At 54.6% G+C, this 19,682-nt stretch overlaps 6 protein-coding genes across 6 annotated transcripts; all 6 read right to left on the minus strand.

Annotated features, from left to right (window-relative positions):
• Positions 1 to 215: 215 nt before the first annotated feature.
• On the minus strand, positions 216 to 1,163 carry PHYSODRAFT_405891 (hypothetical protein; the record flags this gene model as incomplete). The annotated part of the gene is made up of 3 exons (XM_009530466.1): positions 216 to 455; positions 504 to 886; positions 980 to 1,163. Coding segments are annotated over 3 exons (807 nt in total), but the record flags the coding sequence as incomplete, so codon positions are not given.
• Positions 1,164 to 2,352: 1,189 nt separating this feature from the next.
• Positions 2,353 to 2,664, minus strand: PHYSODRAFT_286235 (hypothetical protein; the record flags this gene model as incomplete). The annotated part of the gene is made up of 1 exon (XM_009530467.1): positions 2,353 to 2,664. The coding sequence occupies one exon, from the start codon at positions 2,662 to 2,664 to the stop codon at positions 2,353 to 2,355; it is 312 nt and encodes a 103-aa protein (XP_009528762.1).
• Positions 2,665 to 4,348: 1,684 nt separating this feature from the next.
• Positions 4,349 to 5,985, minus strand: PHYSODRAFT_301739 (hypothetical protein; the record flags this gene model as incomplete). Its single annotated transcript, XM_009530468.1, has 3 exons — positions 4,349 to 5,554; positions 5,623 to 5,736; positions 5,800 to 5,985. The coding sequence occupies 3 exons, from the start codon at positions 5,983 to 5,985 to the stop codon at positions 4,349 to 4,351; spliced, it is 1,506 nt and encodes a 501-aa protein (XP_009528763.1).
• Positions 5,986 to 6,474: 489 nt separating this feature from the next.
• On the minus strand, positions 6,475 to 8,166 carry PHYSODRAFT_333288 (hypothetical protein; the record flags this gene model as incomplete). The annotated part of the gene is made up of 1 exon (XM_009530469.1): positions 6,475 to 8,166. One exon carries the CDS (start codon positions 8,164 to 8,166, stop codon positions 6,475 to 6,477), a length of 1,692 nt encoding a protein of 563 aa, XP_009528764.1.
• A 1,261-nt stretch (positions 8,167 to 9,427) lies between these two features.
• Positions 9,428 to 10,681, minus strand: PHYSODRAFT_403259 (hypothetical protein; the record flags this gene model as incomplete). The annotated part of the gene is made up of 1 exon (XM_009530470.1): positions 9,428 to 10,681. A coding segment is annotated over one exon (1,254 nt), but the record flags the coding sequence as incomplete, so codon positions are not given.
• A 4,886-nt stretch (positions 10,682 to 15,567) lies between these two features.
• Positions 15,568 to 19,522, minus strand: PHYSODRAFT_333290 (hypothetical protein; the record flags this gene model as incomplete). The annotated part of the gene is made up of 8 exons (XM_009530471.1): positions 15,568 to 15,716; positions 15,790 to 16,317; positions 16,359 to 16,857; positions 16,948 to 17,355; positions 17,392 to 18,016; positions 18,137 to 18,335; positions 19,092 to 19,380; positions 19,457 to 19,522. The coding sequence occupies 8 exons, from the start codon at positions 19,520 to 19,522 to the stop codon at positions 15,568 to 15,570; spliced, it is 2,763 nt and encodes a 920-aa protein (XP_009528766.1).
• Positions 19,523 to 19,682: the final 160 nt, after the last annotated feature.

The following is a 19,682-nucleotide window of genomic DNA, read 5'->3' on the forward strand; positions in this document are numbered from 1 at the left end:
TCAACTACCTCTATGGCTACATTGTACCGCACGTCCGGGGAGCCAAGGACATGCTGGTACAGCTCGCCCCGCAACGTGACGACTTGCCCAAACTCGGACTCCGAGAGACGATGCTGCAGATCGCCGATTGTCGGCGTTGACACAGGCAAGTCTGGCACCTTGTATCCTGCTAAAACTCTACCCACACTTTGGTCCTCACGCGTCGTCGTTCCAATGTAGGCAAAGGCCTTCGTCAGCGACTCCAGCAGCCACGCACCCCTCGTAGATATCCACTGAACGGCAAGTTTGGGGCACGCGTTGGCATACGCCGCTGCACCGCGCCGCAGAGAGTGGCTCGTCATGTTGGGCGTCGCTGCCTGAGCTGCGGCAGGGGACATCTTGTTTACGGTATCGCGGATAACCTCTGAAATATAGCTAGCCACGCTAGGTCGTTTGCGCTCTTTCTTGAGAGATGGCTTAGCAGCTTCATCGTTGGCCTCCTCCAAGCTTTCCCAATAAATTACAGCTTCCTCCTGCGAGTACGTGCGACCTCCAGGTAGATCCGGATCAGCAAATCGGGGCACCAAAGGAAATAAATATTCGGAAGGCTGGTCGTAGCACACAAAGAGCATCCCAAACGCATGCAGCATGCATTGCTGCCATCGCTCGGGGGAGTTGTATATCGAAACACCTTGAACTACTGAGGTCTTAATCCGCGCAATATTCAAGAAGAGCTCCCCTGATGCTGCGGCCGTCAACTGTTGCTTCCGAGCGAAGCAAGTGTCAATAGCACGGCCGAATGTGTGCCACATCATCGTTAATAGAGCTTCATCATGAACATTCTTGAGTCCACCAGCAATATCGGCGTGCATGACTAGGTGCTCCACAAGTGCACACAAATCATCGACTTTGCACCCAGGCACATCATGCTTCTGCACATTCGCGCGTAGGTTCCGCTCTTCAATAGCGCTGGCCATTTTGTCGCGTATTTGGGCGATACGTTTCGAGTCGGATAGAGAAGTCGGGTAGCGTTCGCGGAGGAGGTTGAGAACTTGCGAAAAGTAGCCTAGCGCAGTTGACTGAGCAAGTAAGCCATCCGCGGCACGGGCCCTGTTGCTCTTTTTAGTCTGTAGAAATATCGAAAAAGCTGTGAGCAATGAGTAGAAGTTTTGTGTCGGAAGGCTAATACGTTTGCTATCGAACTATGCATGCTATCTAGCATCGCTTTCGACAATCTTGTTGAAGAGAGGAACTCCCCAAACACTTTTTCTGCGGCCAGTTCTTGGCCAATTGTCCCAGCCGGGGTGTCAAGACCGCGAGAAGCTCGCTTCATCTCCTCTCTCTGTCTTGAGGCAAGTCCGAAATTGACTCTAGCAGCTTCTACGTTGGACCTCTATCTATAGCAAAGCAAGCTCTCTCGCCTGCTGGGATGCGAGACTTCTTTGGGCCATCTTTGGGCGTTTTGTTCCGGCACGTAGTGCACTTATCTGATAAGAACGACAAACATCTTCGGTTTTGTATGACTACTTATTTGCGCGAAGAAGGAAATTCCGGACGATTCCGGAAATAAGATGAAACGAAATAAACCTAACCCTAATGAGCGACGATTGGATGAAAATAGGTCACTGAACCTCAAATGATAAGAAACAAATCGCTGATTGGCTACAGCGAGGTGGCAAGCTTATCATAGGGGTCGGGTGTCCGGCCGAATACTACTTATCCTACAGTAAGAGATGAGCGTAACTCTCCGGTCTAATATCGCTAAAAATTGACTGAGTTGCGAAAAAAAACTCATTTACTCCGAGCCATGCCCGCACTCTCGCCTCCGTAATGTCTTGCACGATAATGGTGGGGAGCAGCAAAAAATACACCAGATGCGCTGGAGCGTCAGCTTTCCAATGCTATTTTCATTTTGATCAAACTCTATTTAGTTGCTGAGATATGGCCCACTAAGCTAATAGGCCATATTCAAGTGAAACCGAGAAGTAGATTTCAGCGACACTAGCGCAACGCTTCGGTATTGAGTCTAAAATCGGACGCATTAGGCTAGCGGGTGTCGCGTAAGGTACCGCGCGTACGTCGCCACAAGATTATTGTCTCGCTGAGCTGCCCAAGCTCGGTTCGCAGTAGGTAGCCTCGCATTTAGCATCGTTGCGATGCTGTCTGTCGACTTGCTAGCTTGTCTCCACTGGGCGAACAGTGCTGACTGCAAGTGCGTCGCAAGACCTCCAGTACTTGGAGAGGCCTTTGCCGAGTTGATGTACCTCGCCAGATCCGCCTCGTCGTAGTGCTTCAGCATCGTCTTGAGCATTATCCCGACGGACTCGCGGTAGTTGGTCGGGTTTAGCATGATCACACGACTGGCCCAATGCTTCATCTCAGTGACACCAAACAGGAAGCCCTTCTTGTCGTGGAGGCTGAGTCGCGTGAACAAATCGTCGACGTATTGAGACCTCGTGATCCCGGTTTTGATAGCACTCGCGACCTTCTCGATAGCTCGGTGTTACCTCTCTTCGTGGTTGTCGGCTCCTTGAGGGCCTTCAAAAACCTTTGGACACCGGCGTCCTCCTGGTCGCTTGCGATTGAATGAGTCGCAGTCGACAAGCCTGGCGACGCTACGGAGGCGGCATCGACACCTGCCAGAAAACCCGCTATAGCAAGGAGCACGAAGTAGTCGAGGCGCATAACTGGAGCGAAGCTGCGAAGAGAATTGCGGCGTGAGTGTAGGGCCTGTAAGCCGCGTAATTCTACCAGAGGATGAGAGAGATACGGTTGCCACGACAGGTAACTCGTCGCATGAAACGTGCGAGGAGATGGCAACCAGGATGTGGTGGTCCTGGACAACGGAGTTTGTGCCACGACTCGCGCCACAGTAAGCTTACACAGAACATGTACTGTTTTCTTCAAGCCGATCTCAAGTCTTGATCCCCACTCAGCTTGGCGAACGTAACAGCCTGGAGGTACACACACTCCATGGCGGATACCTAAGGTAACGAATCGTTATTAACGATGGGCAACAGGTTATGCTGTGTGTGTACTGAGCAAATAGCAATTATTGTGCCTTTCCAAAACTTTGGCCAATCTGACCTCAAAAAGGTGGTCTTAAGAAGGATGGGGTAGGGCTCAACCTAGGAATTGCTGTTGGCCTTGCATCGGATTACGAAAGTCCTACGTAGGAGCTCCGTCTTCACCTAAAGGGTACCTTTTTGGAAACAAGGCGCGAATGGCCAAGTTAAGCTGGCCATTTGGACCTTCGTAGGACTAACGAGTCCTTCGTAGGACTGGATCAGGCCAGTGCGCCTGAAAGCATATGTGGCAAATGCATAGTTTGTCCACACTCGTACAGGCGGAGACTCAGGCAGCACCGCACCCAGGTCACCGTGCTCAGCGTGGAGCTACGTACATGTGCTACAGGTATAACCGTACCCGAACGCGCTGACTTGTCGGCCTACCTTCCTTTTCGCTACTACTGGTCTTCACTTCGTACTCTAACCTGGTGGTACAGTGTTGCGGAATATCTGCTCTCTGGAGCACTGCGTCTATGTGTCTTGCCAATTGGCGTGATTTCACCAAGGCTTTTACGGCTTTTCGTGGTCCTTTCGTAAGCGGTTTTCTTCAGAAAGGTGCCTTGGAGTGTTAGTCGAACTGTCGGTAGTAGTGCACGGTGTGTCAACTGGCTCATCGCCCGCTCTAGCGATGGAGTGATGCTGCCTTCTCCATGTTGTGCTTCAATCACATGTACAAAGCCGACTGCTTCGATTCTGGGGGGGGTAACCGCCCAACAAAACCCACGCTACCCTCCTACTCTTACCATCCACAACATATCCGCCATATAGGAGGAGATACCAGTCTTCCATTGCAACTGGTCAATCTGAAGAATTGTGAAGACAGCATAGCATCGTGCCACACGAAATGCTTGTGCTTGCGTACGTGGATGTGAGGTCATTCCTCGGATGACGGCTTTTGTTTGAAAGTCGGCAGAGTTGCATGCCCTACGTTTGGCCTCTTGAACAGTAACTTGGACCCCATCGAAGATTTCTCGATTGCGAGTAGACCACAACATGCACTGAGTGCACGATGTCCAGATTAGCCAGATTATTTACATCGCGTTTTCATATTCGACGCCCCAGCCATCAATACTTTTGGTAGCTTCTGCGAGAAAAACCGCTGATGCGGACGGTGCCGTGCGAGAAGCTATATGCGGTAGTAGTGCAGTAAGCTCTTCGCGATGAAGATAATGCCCAGTCCACTGGGGAAGCCAGCTTTCCCAAACTTCTTTTTTTTACAATTTAAATCACTGTAAGTGCTGTTAGCAAACATACAAATGCGTAAAAATTTGCTACCAGTAGTTCCGTCAATGACTTTACTTTTAGCGTGCTGTGCGCTTCTGGGCGTCTTCTGCGAGTTCCGTCCACGACCAGCGCCCCACCAACATGCACACCAGCAGTGTGACTGACACGAAAACTCCAACTCCAAATCCGAGCCACAGACCCTCAACACCCAACGCAAAATAAAAGCTGAACAACGCCGCTGCCGGGATTCCACACACGTAATAGGCCACCGCGCTGATAGTAGCCGCGACCTTCTGCTTGCCTAGGCCTCGGAAAACACCCTGAAGTACGGTGTTTTGCCCGTCGAGTATCTCGAATGGTGCCCAAACCGCCAGCAAATTCGCCGATCGCTCAATACTCTCTTGGTCCGTCAGGAAAAGGCTTGGAATCGAGGCACGGAACACGTACATGACCACAGCAAACGCAACTGAGATCGCGAGCGCCAATAATTGAGCAACCTTGCACGCTAGCCTCGCTTGTTTAGGTGAATTTGCACCCAGACAGTTGCCAATCCGAACATTCGCAGCAACTGCAAGCCCCCAGAACACCATGTAGATCATGTTGTTCACATTCACCTGCACCGCATGCGCACTTACGGATACGACAGGGTTCGGGAGGACGCCAGACATCAGCGTGAGCACCTCGAACGCCCACCATTCGAACGTAAGCATCAGAAGACTCGGCACTCCTAGACGTAAGAACATCCCCACGTGAGTTTGGGCCTTCTGGAGATTCCAACCCCTCCACCATTGACTCAAGTGGTGTGGCTGATAGTAAAAATACGGCACCAACAGCAACGGGAGGGCCATGTTGCCCAGTGATCTGGACAGTGCAATTCCCTCGAATCCCATGGACGTATGGTACGTCAATACGTAGCCGGAGACGGCGTTCACCATGGCACCGATGGCCGCAATGGCAACCAACGGCTTCATAATATTCTGCGCCTGCAACACCTTCCGCAATAATTTATACAGGAACACAAATGGCACGCCCAGAACGGCCCACCGCGAGAAACTCTGCGCCAGTCTCGACACCTCTGGGTCCTGCCCCACCAGCAGCAAAAAGTGCTCCGAGTACCAATTCAGCAGGCAAATCGGGACGAAACACGTTGCAATGACCATGCAGCCAGCTTGGAAGTAGAGTCCGATCTTGTCGAACCGCTTGGCGCCGTACGCCTGAGAGCACAGCGTATCCAACGCCGACGACAGACCAGAACCCACAGAAAAGGCTGTAATGTTCATGAACTAGCCAAAAAGAATCAGTTAGGATTAACTCCCTAAATTTATGCAAGAAAACTAGAAAAGTAAATTACCATCGTGGACATCGTGGCGGCATCCACGTATTGTTGCGTGTGATGAGACTCGATGTGCCCAGCCAAAATGATGCACGTGAAGCCTGGCAGGAATTCCAGCCCCGTTGTCAGCACCTAAAAATTATAGAGGTTGAGTAGAATGCAAACATTTGTTGCGAAAACTTCGTGGAAACTTACGACGGGGTAGACCAGAGATAGTAAAGTGCGGAGCTCCTGGGCGACATCGGGCTCCGATACAAGTGCAGTATCTTTGTGACTGTCGGGGATTGTCACATAACTTTCAGGCTGCTGCTTGGCGCTGAGCAACGGCGAGCGCTCGCCAGCGTCGTGCACAGCTGCAACCCTCCGAGCTTTAGGCGCCATTTTAGCTTTTTGCCGCTAGAAGATCGCAAAAAAATAACTGTTGACGGAGATAAAATAGTGCGCACACCATATTGGTGTACTTGCACACTAGATTGTAGATTGGGAAGTTATCCAACGCCAACACGCATTCAATTCAGCCCTAGCGTTAGCGTGAATGAATGGAGGGTGGACGCACTCATCACTGATGGCGTTGGTGGCCTTTCTCAGGATGTGGTGCAAGCAATTTTAATCAGAGCGTGGAGAACGTTGAGGCTCGGCGTTCAACTTCAGTTTTGGGTTGGTTTTTGCCACACGCATCATAGATGACAGGCACTTCAACTTGCCTGCTACTGAAACGGACGCGTTAATTAATCTCGGGTCCACGCTACAAGTATGCTCTCGAGCGCGAAATAATACATCGTTTGTTAAACCAAGGAGCAAGCAGTTGCACCTCAAAACACAGCTACATAACCTACATACCCACACACAAGACGAGCCACATGGCCAATTTTACTCCAACGAGAGCGACACGAGGTTCAGCGCCGGCGCGATGGTCAGCAGCTCCCAGCGTAGCATTCCTTGCAGCGTGTCGGCAGCGTTACGATGTGCGTGTTCCTCCCCGCGGTAGTCCGTGCGGCCCGTCCAGCGCAACTGCTGGTACTCTTCGCCTGTAGCCGGGTTCACCACGTTGAGGAACTCGATCGACAGTGACAAGTGCGCCCACGCCAGCTTCTCATCCGAGTCGTCCTGTAGATGCGACCCATCGATGTCCACACTCTGCGTTCCGAGCACGTATCCGGTGGCCTCCAGCATGGGCTCGTCGGTCTCCGAGTCCGACCCTGGAGATAACGGAGGAGTCGACGGGCAACTTGCGTCCACGTACGTTGGCGTGACCATTGACTCGGAGGACGCGGGGATTTTCCTGCTGGTTTCGATTAAAAACCGTACGAAGACCGAGCGGAACGTCGAGATGTCGTCTGTGGGGGAGATGACATCCCTCCCTAGCACATAGGCGTTCGGGTTAATCTGTTGCAGCACTTCGAGGCGGCTCGTCTCACACTTGACCTTCTTGAACCGGTCGAGTCTCATATCGTTCGCCCACGTCTTTTGCATGAGCTCGGCAACATTCAACCCCTTAAACTTCTTGGTGAAGACGCACTCCATGACACTCCCCTCCACTTTTTGCACCACGTCCCAGCCGAACATTTGCATCCTCCGCGGTTTAAACCGCCCTTCACCCGCAAGACTGGACGGCAGCAACAACCTGCTCTGCACGCGACCCATGGTCCGGTTATTGTCGAGAATGACGCGGGTTAGATCTAACTCGGTCAACGGGTGGAAGCCAAACACTTGCGCAGCCTCGAACTCGTCCAGTCGGTCGAGTTGCATTTGCAGCGCCTCGGCTCCACCTAACGCGGGCTGCTGGAACTGCTGCGCCCACCTGGGTCCGTCCATTTCCGGTCGACTCTCTAAAATCCGGTACAAGTGCAACTTCCACGCTGCCTGTTGCTGGATCTCCGCCTTTAGATACAAATTCTCCGCGCCGAGTCTTTTCACGAGATCCACCACTTGCGTATAATTTGTTGCCAGTTTGTTGCAGTTGCTGTTGCTGACGGTTAGAGAGTTCACGTCGTCGGTGGTGGCGGACGCGCGGAGACACATGTCGGCGTATTGCTTCTCCAGCCTGGCGATGGTGCTCTTCATCTCCTTGAGCTCCTCTCGTTGCCGTTGCCTCGCGCGCCGCATACAGTCGCGGTTCTTCTGCCGCCGCAGTTGCATCGCCCCCGCGTTAGGCAGTTGCGCGCAGTCCAGCACTTGCTCGGGGGCAACACTGGCCCAGGTTAGAGGCCGAGTTGCATTTGCCGAGTTGCCTTTTGCCGACTTTTTCGAACCTTTGGCGGCAACAGGCTGGCTGGCGACGCCCGCGGCCCATACTGCGTCCAAGGTACTTGGGAAACCGAACCCTGCGTTAACACTACCGCCACTTAAAATGTCATCGCCCCGAACGGGGCTCTTGCCGTCGCTCGGGTCGAGCGTGTGGACGAACTCGGCGGGGCTCTTGACGGGGCTGGCGCCGCTCACGGCCTCCTCCTGCTGGCGCATCTCGTCCCACATGGCGTCCTCGTAGCTGTCCAGGATGGCGGCGGCGCCCGAGCGCCAGTCCTCGTCCGCGCTAGCGGTTAGAGACACCTCGTGCATCATCGCGCGCGTTAACACTGTCTAACCGGGCGGTCGGTCCGAGGGCAAAGCGCTAGTGAGCCCATGGCTGCTGCTCACTTCGACAGGGCAGAGCGCCCGACTCTGACGCGCTCCCTACTAAAAGCAGCGGCGACTTGATTAAATTATGCAAACGCAATCCGATACTGAGTTCAGTACAAATGTAACGGAAAGAAGACGTCATTCCGCTTCTGCGCGCAGAAAAGGATAAACATGGGGATGATGGGAGTCACTGGGTTTCACTATGGGCGAGGTTAGCACAGCTGTGTTGAAGCTGCTGGCAAGGCATCGGCCATCGCCTATCGCGTGCAGCCTCAAGCGAAGGTCTTGCCTTGCCTTGGCGATGTTTCCCGCCATCAGCGTTCGGCGTCGATAGTCGCGCCCGCAGTAATTTCTCCAGGCGCTGGGGTTGCGCGAGCAGTGAAACCGGCAAGGCGAGGTCTCGCTGCCAGCTTCAACCAAGTGCAGGGGTTGGGCCGTGTACACACAACAGGTGAGCGCACCGCCGCCGCATCCGGCTCTCCATCACGCGTTGCTTTGCTTTGCTTCGTCTAACAGTCCAGTTTACATGTAAGGTAAGGTGCCAGCTGCGTGCCTACAACCAGTTCCGTGCCTACTTGTTTTAGCCAATTAGCATCTTCTCCTTGTTAAACTCTCGTAGTCTATTGGTAGATTTTTCCAGCGTCACATGCAATTTCCGGTGATGAGCCTCCTGGGATTTGCATAGCATACAAAAATGCTATCAAAAAGAGGCAGGAAACTGGCAGCTCACTCCAAATCAGCAAGCTTTTCAAAACAATAACAAGAAGTTCTGCAAAATTTACACGGACCAGCGTGAAGTACATAAAATCAGCCCAATCGCGCAGATTTAGCGGGTGCAATCAGATTTCAGAATGGACAATTCAATGAAAAGTTATCGAAGGACGGCACGAAACTGGCAGAAGACCTTATTATAGTTTGCGCGCCGATCAGGGCATCTTCCCGAAAGGGAGTGTTGCCGAACACGCTGCTTCGCGCTTTGGATACATCTTCAGAATTCAGCAAAAATGTGAAACTGAAGTTATCAGCAACAAAAATCGAAGCGGCGACAGCAGCCCAAGAGGCAAGACTGCCAACAACACTCAAGTAATCTTACATGAAACACTTAAACTCTCACCGGAAACTAGTGCACGCAACTGGTTTACGCAACTCGCGCCACTTTCTTTTTTATCTTCTCACATAACCGTCTTCACACTGCTCACCCGCTCGACAGCGATATCAAGTTCAGCGCCGGTGATATGACCAGCAACTCCCATCGTAGCAGTCCTTGCATCATGTCACTCGCGTTACGCTGCGCGTGCTCCGGTCCGCAGTAGTCTGTCCGCCCGCTCCACCGCAGCTGCTGATACTCTTCTCGAGTGACGGGGTTCACCACGTTTAAAAACTCAATTGACAGCGATATGTGAGCCCACGCCACTCTTTCCCGCACGTCTTCATCCCTCGGTTGTTGCGAGTAATCCGTGTCTATACTTTGCGATCCGAGCACAAACCCGGACGCTTGCAACATGACTTCATCGCTATCCGAGTCGCAACGCGGAGGCGTGGAGGGGGCACTTGCATCGATGCAACTCGGAGTTGCAGTTGCCGAGGACTCGCTAACCGCCGCCGCGAGTTTCCGACTCGTTTCGATGAGGAACCGGACGTACACGGACCGGAAGGTGGCAATGTCTTGCGTGGGGGACGTCACGTCGCGACCGAGGACGTAGGCGTTCGGGTTCACTTGTTGCAGTACCTCGAGGCGGCAAGTTTCCCCCTTAACCTTCTTGTACTCGCCAAGTCGCATGTCGTTCGCCCACGTCTTTTGCATCAACGCGGCAACATTTAATCCTCGAAACTTTTTCGTAAAGACGCACTCCATGATGTTGCCATGCACGCGCTGTACCATGTCCCAGCCAAAAGATTGCATCCTTCTCGTTTTAGCACCAGAGTCAGTGTCAGACGACGAAGGGATCAACAGTCGACTGTGGACTCGAGAAATGGTACGGCGGTTCTCTAAAATCACGCGGGTGAGCTCCAGATCGGTCAGAGGGTGGAATCCAAACTCCTCCTGGGCGTTAAACTCATCCAAAGTGTCCAATTGCATCTTTAACACCTCTTCCCCACCAAGCGCTGGCTGCTGGAAGTGCTGGGCCCATTTCGGACCGTTCATGTGGGGAGCAGAGTGCAAAATGCACGACAAATTGCGTCTCCACGTCGCTTGCTGCTGGATCTCAGCTTTCAGGTACAAATTCTCAGCTCCGAGTCGCCGCGTTAACTCCACAGCTTCTGAATAATTCGATGCCATTCGAGACACGAGAGCACCTTCAGTAGGAGGGGTAGACGACTGGAGACTGAGCTTCGCGTACTGCTTCTCGAGTCTTGCCACTGTGATTTTCATGTTCTCCAGTTCTTCGCGCTGCTTTTGCCTCGCCTTTCGCATCCACTCGCGATTCTTCCGACGACGAATGTCCGCGGCGCTGGAGCCTTGAGTTGGGGAGGAATCCGACAGTGTATTCGATGCAGAGCTCAAAGCAGGCGATGAAGCCTTAGCAGTCCATAACGGAACGCAACCCGTGTCATGTTGCGTTGCTGCCCACACCGCATTCAGTTGCGTGGTGTCAAGACCCAACCCGAAGATGCCGCCACAGCCAGCTCCACCAGTCAATGGACTCAGTGATTCCTCATACTGGTTACCACCCCCGCGAACTGGAGCGAGTGCACTACCACCCAAACACGGACCGAATAGTGCATTTACTTGAGCGTTTGAGCTGCTGGTCGCTCCGCTGATGAGGCCAATGGACGCCACGCTCGACTCGAACGGAGCTGAGAGCTGCGAGAGGTCGCGCAGCGTGTCGTCCCTTACGACCTCGTCGAGGCTGTCCAGGACGTCGGGGGAGGCATCGGAGACCGGCGGGCATTGGAGATCACGCTTCATCGACCCGGTCTTGTTGACCTCGCTCGATAGCCTAACCAGAAACGGACGCACGAGTGCACTTTGTGTCTGTTGTGGCTATTGATAGGCCAATCCTTACCCATTTTTTGGAAAGTTTCTGGAGTGTGCAGCTCCAATTGAAACAAATGGCAAACTTTCTAGGTTTTACATGGCACGAGTCCCCGCTGACTAACACCCAGCGAGGACGTGGAAGTGGTCTTCTCGAACGGTCATCCAGCCGCGGTAAGAACTTCTTAGAGACCGAACGATGAAAAACATTGAATCATTATTATTATATCGGGTAGGAAACTGACGAGAAGCCCAATAAGGATTAATTTGAGGCTTCAAATATGTGGTCCACACAAAAAGTGGGTACTGAACCTATACAAATTTTCAAGTAAAAGGGACTTACAGATCTAATATTTCGAAAACCCAAATCTACTTATTTACACAAGTTTTATCCTGGTAGTGCTACGGCAGTAGTACGTGTGTCCACAGCATCGATTCAATACAAATTTCAAGTACAACCTCCTTCTATTTTTGTTTTTGGCATCGACATCGCAGATTTTCTATGTATTGCAGGTGTTTTACGACTTTGTATTTAATTTATAAAACTATACAGGTGGCAAATGAAGGCAGAAGATGATATCTTGCGGTATCGATTTGGGCGGGGTTCTTTATGGCTTCTATAGCTTATAGCTTGCCTATTGCTTTGCTTTCTCATGCATGCACCATTGCTCTGCTTTCATCAACCATTCTAGCCCGTACATTAAGTATGGGCTAGATGGTTTCAAAGCAGTCAACTACTTCCCACTACGCTTGAAGCATGCCCCGCTGCCGCTTCAAGCAGATCAAGTTGCTGAAGTTAGACGAACAAACGCACGTAGAGCAGGAACTTTTTCGGCATAGTGCCGCCTGGCCGGCTCAAGCCACATAAATCAACAGGAACCGTGGAGACGAGCGACGATGGTTGAGAACTGGCCTTGGTCGTCTGCTGCACCGATGCATCGCGCGCCGCACAACTCCGCACCGTGATGCATGTAGATGTAGATCTGTACAGTAACACAATTCGACCTGTCGAAGTGTAAAATAAAAAGAGATGAGTAGGTATGTAGGTGGTTTAGCAGCTCGCTCCGACGACACGGCAGCGAGTATGTGCCCTTAGAGAGCGGGGGCCACCGTACCGCCAAAGCTCGCCGCTTGATGCGTTGTCTGTAGATGCGTTGTGCGTAAATGCGTGGATAGAGTAGGTAGCAGCTCGCTCCGACGACACGGCAGCGAGTATGTGCCCTTAGAGAGCGGGGGCCACCGTACCGCCAAAGCTCGCCGCTTGATGCGTTGTCTGTAGATGCGTTGTGCGTAAATGCGTGGATAGAGTAGGTAGCAGCTCGCTCCGACGACACGGCAGCGAGTATGTGCCCTTAGAGAGCGGGGGCCACCGTACCGCCAAAGCTCGCCGCTTGATGCGTTGTCTGTAGATGCGTTGTGCGTAAATGCGTGGATAGAGTAGGTAGCAGCTCGCTCCGACGACACGGCAGCGAGTATGTGCCCTTAGAGAGCGGGGGCCACCGTACCGCCAAAGCTCGCCGCTTGATGCGTTGTCTGTAGATGCGTTGTGCGTAAATGCGTGGATAGAGTAGGTAGCAGCTCGCTCCGACGACACGGCAGCGAGTATGTGCCCTTAGAGAGCGGGGGCCACCGTACCGCCAAAGCTCGCCGCTTGATGCGTTGTCTGTAGATGCGTTGTGCGTAAATGCGTGGATAGAGTAGGTAGCAGCTCGCTCCGACGACACGGCAGCGAGTATGTGCCCTTAGAGAGCGGGGGCCACCGTACCGCCAAAGCTCGCCGCTTGATGCGTTGTCTGTAGATGCGTTGTGCGTAAATGCGTGGATAGAGTAGGTAGCAGCTCGCTCCGACGACACGGCAGCGAGTATGTGCCCTTAGAGAGCGGGGGTCACCGTACAGCCAAAGCTCGCCGCTTGATGCGTTGTCTGTAGATGCGTTGTGCGTAAATGCGTGGATAGAGTAGGTAGCAGCTCGCTCCGACGACACGGCAGCGAGTATGTGCCCTTAGAGAGCGGGGGCCACCGTACCGCCAAAGCTCGCCGCTTGATGCGTTGTCTGTAGATGCGTTGTGCGTAAATGCGTGGATAGAGTAGGTAGCAGCTCGCTCCGACGACACGGCAGCGAGTATGTGCCCTTAGAGAGCGGGGGCCACCGTACCGCCAAAGCTCGCCGCTTGATGCGTTGTCTGTAGATGCGTTGTGCGTAAATGCGTGGATAGAGTAGGTAGCAGCTCGCTCCGACGACACGGCAGCGAGTATGTGCCCTTAGAGAGCGGGGGCCACCGTACCGCCAAAGCTCGCCGCTTGATGCGTTGTCTGTAGATGCGTTGTGCGTAAATGCGTGGATAGAGTAGGTAGCAGCTCGCTCCGACGACACGGCAGCGAGTATGTGCCCTTAGAGAGCGGGGGCCACCGTACCGCCAAAGCTCGCCGCTTGATGCGTTGTCTGTAGATGCGTTGTGCGTAAATGCGTGGATAGAGTAGGTAGCAGCTCGCTCCGACGACACGGCAGCGAGTATGTGCCCTTAGAGAGCGGGGGCCACCGTACCGCCAAAGCTCGCCGCTTGATGCGTTGTCTGTAGATGCGTTGTCTGTGCGTAGATGAGAAGACTGCGGTGAGGCAACTCTGTGAATGAACGTTTGAAGTTGAACTGACGGGGAAACAACGGTGCAACCAGTCCAACCCTCTTGTTACAAAGGCGTCATTTAGAGCTTTCGAGATAATCGCGTTTACCGAATAATACCTTACCCGTAGAGTACCCTCTAAAACGTAACCATAGGCGTATCCCAGGGTTACACGGTTACATCAATACAAATATCAAGTATATTTTTATGTTGTCGAAAGCATATTTTCGCATGAAATAATATGTATTATCCATGATTTATCTGTTTTATTAAATGGGAGGGTACTATTAAATAGTGCCCGGGGTATTATTCGGAAATTTACGTCAGTTGGCAAATCATTTTTCGGAAATAACCGGACATCAAAAATTCAAAAGTGAAAAGCACACTTAAAAAGCGTAAAGTTACTCTTATTCGATTGTTTTTAGCGCAAGATTTCCGATAATATGCAATATGTTAAAATGAATAACAATATTGAGGTCATACGCCCCAAATAAAATCGGGAATTAAGTGGTCCCAAATGGAGATAAATTTCTAGCCCGATGTAACTCCGTGCGTTCTTCACATTTTGGAGCGTTTGATAGCTTAAACGAAGCACAAGACACGCCTCGTCCGATTGATGCGGTTAAATCGCGCTTCGTACTTGGATTCGTAAGCATCTTTTCGTTTGAAACCGTCTCAAATTATAGCAGGATGGAGGCTTACATGGCATCTTACCTTATTTTTGGCGATTTGGTGCAATATGTTACACAAGTGCGCTCATTTTAGAAACTACTTCTGGGCGTACATGCTTATCGAACGTTTACGTAGGTGTATTACGTTACAAAGGCCTATCACGATCTACAACTTTGAATTGGAGTGCGCACTTTGTGAATTTGAGTGCGCGTTATGAGAATAACGCCGTGCAATCGTGTACATTGTAAACGTGGTGCCGTCGAATTACCACCAAACCAAACCTGGTAGGTTTAGTTGCCCTTCTAGATGTAACTTAACCGGTGCGATGGTCGTCTGAAACACCTACCTTCAAAACTTTCGAGCAAATCAAGCATAGCTCTGGTATCGCGGTGCCCCGTATATTCAATCAACGGCCAGGGTCTGCGCGGCTTCCGATACGATATTCGTCCCCGAACATTTCGACCCGTTTCGGCATAGCTTAAGATCGCGGTGCCCCGCGTTAAGAAATCGTCAGCTGGCGTGCCACGTCGCCGCTAGAAAATGTAAATATGCACACAAACGTTAGTTAAGATTGATGAACAGAGTTATGGTAGCAGCGCGCTCGGTACCACGGCAGCAAGTATGAGCCCGCGGAGGGTGGGGGCCACCACTGCTACTGAGCAGGCGCTGAAAAGTGAGAAGAATCGCTGTAGAACCTTCTGAGTGTTTGAGACGGTAAGGTTTAAACAGGCCACCTGCCGATTTGGTCACCTTAGGGTCGCATACGATTCAAGCAGGACCAAACCAAAAATATAGTGTATTTTAGCTTCGGTCCCCAGTGCTCGGAATCAGTAAACAAAATAAAAAAGTTGGGCAATAAAATAACTGAAATAATTTATTGTGGTTATAATGGGCCTACTTTGGCCCACTACTTTAGCTTACACGTGTGCGCGTGTATGTGAGGAATCGTAGCTTAGTTTAAATTAGAGCTAATTATACTCGAGCCTCCGAGTATAGATTAATCTAAATAAACGATCCAAATAATGTTTTTGGGTTAGAATGAGAACTGCTATTTTTTATGTTTCTGACTTCCTCTAAATGAAGAAGGGCGCCGCCGGAGCACTCCCCGCCGAGCCGCTGGAGGTGGTGCTCGAGGACGAGGCACGAGACGACGAGGACGCGGACGAGTCGTCGCCACTGGAGTCGCCCGAATCGCCCGGACCAGGGCCTGGTCCAGCTCCGGCTGCCGCACGGCCCCTCGGCGAGGAGGGCGTTGGCCGTGCAGGAGAAGAGTGACGCGAGGCCGCCGACCCCACCGAGTGCGCCGAATGCGGCCGAACGCGTCGACGCCAAGGAGGGAGAGCGAGACCCGGGGCTACGCAGCCGGCGGCACTTGGACTGAGCCCGCCGCGCTTGGTCCTCGCTGTCCGAAGACCCGGAGCCGAAGAGCGACGCGTCCTCTCGTGCGCGCGCTGCAGCTGCAGCGGCCACAGAGGGTGTATAGGCCTGCGCAGCGGCGTTGTCGGAAGCCGCAGTGTCGGCCACGGTAAAGGGCCGCCGACTACGTCGAAGGGGCGAAGAACCAGACGACGTAGCGGACGCCGCTCCTGACGGCCTAGACGCGCGTGACTGAGAACCCGAACGACTCGACGCGCCGTGTCGAGGTCGCCGAAAACCCGACGAGGACGAGGCAGCGGACGAAGTCGGAACAGGACGGGAGCCCGAAGGACCTGCTGGAGGGGAAGGGCCAGTCGTCGAGTCCGCCGTCGAAGCCGACGAGCCCGCCCGGGCACCAGAGCTCGAGATAGTTGAAGCAGGAACAGGAACCGCGGATGCCGCAGGAACTGCGGCGGACGTAGGAATAGCAGGGGGAGGGGGATCGCACCGTCGATCTCCGCCGTGAAAGTGGCTTCGAGTCGCCTAACCAGGTCAGCGGTGTCGATCTGCCCGCCTACACGCGTTACGACGCCGGCGAGACGATCGGCAAGTTCGTCGCGCACCCGCCGCGCCAGCTCTCGGCCCCGACGCGCGCCTCGAAGAATCCGACGCCAAGCCACAGCGCGTTCGTCGCGCTCTCGGATGGCCATGTCGCGCTCCTCCTCCAGCTCAGCGACGCGAGCGCTGAGACGATGGGTCTGGGCGCCGACTGTTCCTCGATGCTGCTGATACGACCGCCGCATGGACAGCCACCCAGCTCGATACTGCGCCGCGCGAGATGTGGCGCAAAGTTCGCCAGCTTGAGCCTGCGCCATATCGGACTCGGCGGCCACACGGAGAGTCGTAGCAGTAGCCACTGACTCCTCCAGCTCGTGGATACGCGTCGCGCCGCGGCGGAGCTCCTCGGCGTGGGCCACTAAGAGCGCGTTGACGCGCCGAAGGTCGTTCTACAGCGGGACGTTCAGGTTCTGGGCCGCCTCAGTCTCCGTGCGGCTCTGAAAAGGCGACGCACGGGCCGCGCGGAGCTCTTCGTCGACCGGGGCACGCTGCTGCTCCAGGGCGGTCAAGGCCTGACGAGCCTGATCTCTCTCGGCGACGGCAACGTCTCGCCGCTGCTCAAGGGTGGCCACGGCTTGACGTGCCTGGTCCCTCTCGGCGACAGCAGCGTCTCGCTCGCGTCTCAGGGCCGTGGAGGCTCGACGCACTTGATCCCGCATGTCGAGAGCTCCGTCGCACTCTTGTTCGACGACCATGAGAACGCGGGCCACGCGGTCACGCTCGGCGAGAGCGGCGTCGCGCTGCTGCTCGGCAGTGGCCACGAGCTGCCGGATCTGATCTCGCTCGGCTTCGGCGGCGGCCACGCGCGCTTGGATAGGAGCGAGGGCGGCTTGGGCGGCTGCGAGGTCGACGCGAAGGTCGTCACGCTCGGCGCGCGCGTCGTCGCGCTCGCGTTATGCAGCAAACAGCCGCGCTAGCGGCACGGTGGATGGAGGCGGCGTAGCAGGAGCGCGCGCGAGTTGGGCGGTCAAGTCAGTGACCTGGTCTTGTGCCGCCCGGAGCTGAGCTTGAAGATCACGATATTGCTCTGTCGAGGAGCCTCGCTCGGCGCGGAGTAGAGCCTTGGCAGCGTCGGCGCGCTCAGCACGAGCACGGAAGTCGGCCACTCGATCCTCCAGGACGGCGTAGTCCCGCTCGGCGTGCTCCCGGGAGAGGAGCGCCTGCTCGAGCCGGATCATGCCTGCGCGAAAACCCTCGCGAGCACGATGCAAGATCGCGAGATTGCGGTCATGCAGCACGGACGCGTGAGTAGCCAAGCCCGCATGGTGCGCTGAGACGAGTTCGTACTGGGCGCGCAGCTCCTGGTTCTCGCGCTGGAGAGTGTGCGCGTCGGCGACAAGAGCAGTCACCGAGTGGACGGGGGCGCCTGAAGCCGGAAGCTGGACTTGGGGCGCGACGGGGAGGCGAAGACGATGCGCGCCGAGGGCGCAAACCGCGCAGCCAGCGGCCTCGAGGTCGTCGGTATCGAGCTCTTCCTCCTCGAGGTCGATGTCGTTGGCGTCGACGTCGTGGCGGCGAGCCATGAAGCTTGGAGTACCGCGAAGCAGACTGCGAGGGCAGAAGACGCGATGGTGTCAAGACGAAGTGAAGGCGCACGGCAGGTTCTGCGACGACACACCCACCTAGGGAGTGCGCGTGCGTGGCAGCGGGACGAATGTGGTGTAGTACCCCGCAGAAGAAGTGGGCGCACCGGGCCCCGGAGGAAGAAGGCGCCAGGGCACGAATGATGGACCTCGACGCGGATGGATGGGCGCGACGCAGGGCCGAGCTCGACGGGAAAGTCGGCGTGGGTGATGGGCCGTGAGACACGGTGCCAGAATCCAGTGCGACGCGTAATCATCCGACGGGTCGACCAGCGCGCCCGGTTCTGCAAAACGCGCCGAGCAAAACGCGCCCTAACCCCCGCCGACCAAAACGCGCCGAGGTAAGATCTTGATTGCGCCACGTAAATCAGGTTGAAGCACGGTAGTGCAAGCACGACAGAAGTAAGGATAGGCACAGAACGGTAGGCTTAGCAAGCGGTAGTACAGAGTAGCCAGTAGCAAGGACATAGGATAGGGTAAGGACTCAGTCCCGAAATTTCTCTGAACCACAAAGACCTCCCGTCTTCTCCGAGGTTCCAGGGGAACCACCAAGCGCCGGCAAGTAGAACCGCCTCGATATCGCGACCCCGCGTCGTTTGCTGGTTCGGGTGCTCACCCCCCACAGACCCGTGCTGGAACAAAGGCACGTTAAACGTATACCGTTTAGGTGGGCGCCCGATAACGCGCTGCCTAGGCGAAGGACCGCACTGGCCTGATAACAGACGTGCACAAGACCCCCGTGTAGGCACGATAACACCACACAAGCCCCAGGAAACGACTGCCCGATATCGCCGCACGCCCGACGGGAACGCCGAGGAAACGCCGGCCCGATAACGCCGCACGCCCAAGGCTCGACGTCCTACGACAAGGAACAAGCGTCAAAACAAGAACCCCCAACTCCGAAGCCTGCGAAGACTTGGGCCTGTATTTCGAAGATACACTACTCCAACAACCGGGAATAATTTGCTCGGCGCGACCGCTATCCAGACGCGCCGAGTTTGTGCGAGATCGCATTCGCGAGATTTCTGCGAGGGCGCTACTCCACATCGCTTTGGTCATGCTTCGATCTTCCGGCTCCGCATCCGGAGCTCTTAGTTTCTTCCGCGCTGCTCGTGTCTTCTTCTTAGACATGGCTCCCTGGTTTTGCGCGGGGTTTTTGGCCGAGGATCCAACAGCTTTCGCTGCTGGGTGCTCGTCCGACGGATCGTGCTTCGCAGCGCGACCCGCGGGGTTCCTCGGGAGGACCTGTGGAGGGGGTAGAGGCTTCTCCTCGAGATCAGGGTCATCCCGATCCGCCTCCGATCCGCCGGTAGAGTTCCTCCTGGCACTCTGTCGGTTCATTTTTCAGCGACGCCGCCGGTGATCCTAGCTCCGTCGGCTCTTCATCTCCTGATTCGTTGCTCACATGCGCATCATCTTGGGACTCACGGTGAAATCCCGCGTCGCCAAGAGATCCGGGCACGCGCACCATTGTGGTGGAGTGGATCCGCTGGAATTAGCAGGGATCCCACACTCACATATGCGCCCAGACACCGACTAACGGAGGGGGTACTCCGATAACCGTAGGTTACTGAGTGGCTCACCTTGTGTACCCGTCGGCGGGCTGGATCTGCTCTCTCTCGTTGACACGA

This window comes from Phytophthora sojae (genome assembly GCF_000149755.1).
Source record: "Phytophthora sojae unplaced genomic scaffold PHYSOscaffold_5, whole genome shotgun sequence".
In the NCBI taxonomy this organism is placed as follows: Eukaryota; Oomycota; class Peronosporomycetes; order Peronosporales; family Peronosporaceae; genus Phytophthora; species Phytophthora sojae.